Source organism: Sphaeroforma arctica (assembly GCF_001186125.1).
Source record: "Sphaeroforma arctica JP610 unplaced genomic scaffold supercont1.4227, whole genome shotgun sequence".
Classification (NCBI taxonomy): Eukaryota; class Ichthyosporea; order Ichthyophonida; genus Sphaeroforma; species Sphaeroforma arctica.
In genome coordinates, this window is record NW_014036331.1 from 1 (window position 1) to 2,629 (window position 2,629).

Below are 2,629 nucleotides of genomic sequence, written 5' to 3' on the forward strand. Positions count from 1 at the left end.
GTGTGTGTGTGTGCGTGTGTGTGTGTGTACACGTGTTGGTGTGTACACGTGGTTTTTTTGAGTACACATGTATTTGCGTTTATACGTGTGTTTGTGTATGTGTGCGGGTGTAAGAACGTGTGCTATTCATTGTCAACACATATCCAAAAGATGTCAAGACACTATTCTTTAACCACATACAGCAGCCCAGACTTCATTCTTTTCAGACACAGTTCGAATGGATATACATGTGTACGAATCTAAATGTTGATTTTTCCGTTTAGGAGGAGAGAATCGGTGCAAGCAACAGCGATGATCAAGCAATCAAGCTCAACAGACAATATTAGAAAGGTGGTTTATTCACACGCTTACCTGGTGCACCAGATGCATACGCAGATGGTGGCCAGAACCGAGCGCATGTCGTGGTTGCCAGCCGCGAAGGTGTACAGCGTCAGCGATAGATATGTAAGAGATCCTGTGAGGTCATAGTACTTCTCGGTTTGATAGATCACCGCAGGTATGAACATAGCCCATTGAATGCCAAACGATACAATCAACACCGTCAGCGGTATCTCTGCCAGCGGAACAAGCGCGTATGCAGTCGCAAATGTCAGTACAGAAACTAGTACAAAAGGGATGTCCTTTGCACGGAACTGTGGGCCAGGCGCTATGCTTGTGTGCTCGCCTGCGTCGGTGCCATTGCTCGACCCTCCGTTGTCTAGCATCGCATCGGTCTCCGCCGTTGCCAAGCGACTGCTGGTGCTGGTATTATTCGGGGATAATGAAACCATGGTGTCGTGAATGGGGGATGTGAGTGTTGAGCACTTCAATAAATACGTGTTCCACTCGAAGACGACTACATATGATCGGGATGAAATAAATGAAATCGCCTTGATCATGTGATGGTCATCCACTTCTATTTATTTATTTATAATCCTCTCCTATGGGAGGAGGGGGTTATTATACATATTCAAAGAAGTTAAAAAAAAAACAGAACTCTCATGAGTCATGATAATGTCATTGATATTGCTTGACCAATGAAATTACATCCTTTAAAATTGTCTTTTCGTTTCTCCTTTCACAAAAGTAAATAGTAGCGCCGTAGCGGACAGTACCCCGGTGCAGGACAACCAGTCCTATGACATCATAATGGACAGTCACACCCTTGGGACTTTCGACAACTAGGAGTAGAACGCCCACCATTCATACGCTCCTGGTAAACGACTAGCGGACTAACCTATGTAGGTGTGTGAACCATTTAGCAACTGGGAAGACTCTAGTGGACTGACCTATGTAGGTGTAAATACATGTGTAGCAACTGGTAAGATTAGAGCGGACTGACCTATGTAGGTGTACCCTGCGTCCTGCTTCCCCTGCCTCTTTCTGTTCGCCCACGTTTTCTGAATCCGTCATTTGTACATTTCTGCTTGGGCCTGGCTTGGGGGGTTGTATAACCTGGTGGTACCGAACAGCTCTGGATTGATAGCTGTGTTTAGTTAATCCATGTGCACCCGCCACCCAGGACCCAACCGATATGGGTTTGGCGCGCAAAATCTCAACACCAACCGAATCCACGTTATACATGATAGACACTTGTGACCTATAAACATATAGAAGTCTTTGCGCGCCCGTTCTCCTGTTCACTTTGCTAGAGTGAGCAAACGATCAACTTAGAACAAATAAAGAATCGACACGAAAGTACGAAAGCTCACACGAAAGTATCGGAGACCTTCGCAATTCCTTGAATTTAAGTCTAACCGTTAGTGCCGGCACTTAGAAAACACTGGGTTCACCATTCTTCAACTTCTCGGAGAGTCGCAGTACATATGTCCTCGATTGTCGAACATCTAGACCAGTCTTGTAAAGTTGAAATCACTAATCAGAAAACATAGCCCTATATGCATAGCCTTCTAAGAAAGCAGAAGGCTCTGCTCTAGGCTCTGGATAGAGTCTCCGTGGAAAAATTGCGTCTTCCTGGAGCCGTCATTCTTCGAGACTTTATCCAGAGGGCGGGCCATGCAGAATATCTGCTGAGAATCCGCTACGAACACACCAATAAGAGGTGACAGTTCACGCCGTAGTCTCCAGGATCTGGACGATGGTGATGGATGTTCAAGAACCATATTGTTAGACTTCTGATCTATGGGTCGGCAATAAATTGTATCAAGTATATTTGTATACATATCGAATAAATATGTCTTTGTAAGTATATGTCTTTGTAAGTGTATATATATAATTCTATGTATGTATCAGTATATAGTTTATGTATCAATATAGAGTATGAAAGAACTTGCAATTAGATGACATACATAACAACAATTCTACTTGTACGAATTGTGTACGTTCTTGTGTATACGAGAACGTACTTGATTGTAACCTGTTGTTCCCTTGGAGGTTGTACCAGCTATAGTACTAGAGGAAGTAGTGCCTCATCAGCCCCATACGGTATATTGTTTGACGGAGCTTATATATAGAGAGGTGCGCGTATGCATAGTCTACACGTCATTTGATGTATTTGTACATTTATGTGCACATATGGAAAATGTGTATGAGTGTGTACAAATTTGTATGACTGTTTATGTGTTGTTGTGCTTATACATATATATATATATATAATATATATATATATATATAATAAATAATATATATA

The 2,629-nt window shown here is 42.6% G+C and overlaps 1 protein-coding gene across 1 annotated transcript; it reads right to left on the minus strand.

Moving 5' to 3' along the window:
- Positions 1–347: 347 nt before the first annotated feature.
- Positions 348–741, minus strand: SARC_14154 (hypothetical protein; the record flags this gene model as incomplete). The annotated part of the gene is made up of 1 exon (XM_014291714.1): positions 348–741. A coding segment is annotated over one exon (394 nt), but the record flags the coding sequence as incomplete, so codon positions are not given.
- Positions 742–2,629: the final 1,888 nt, after the last annotated feature.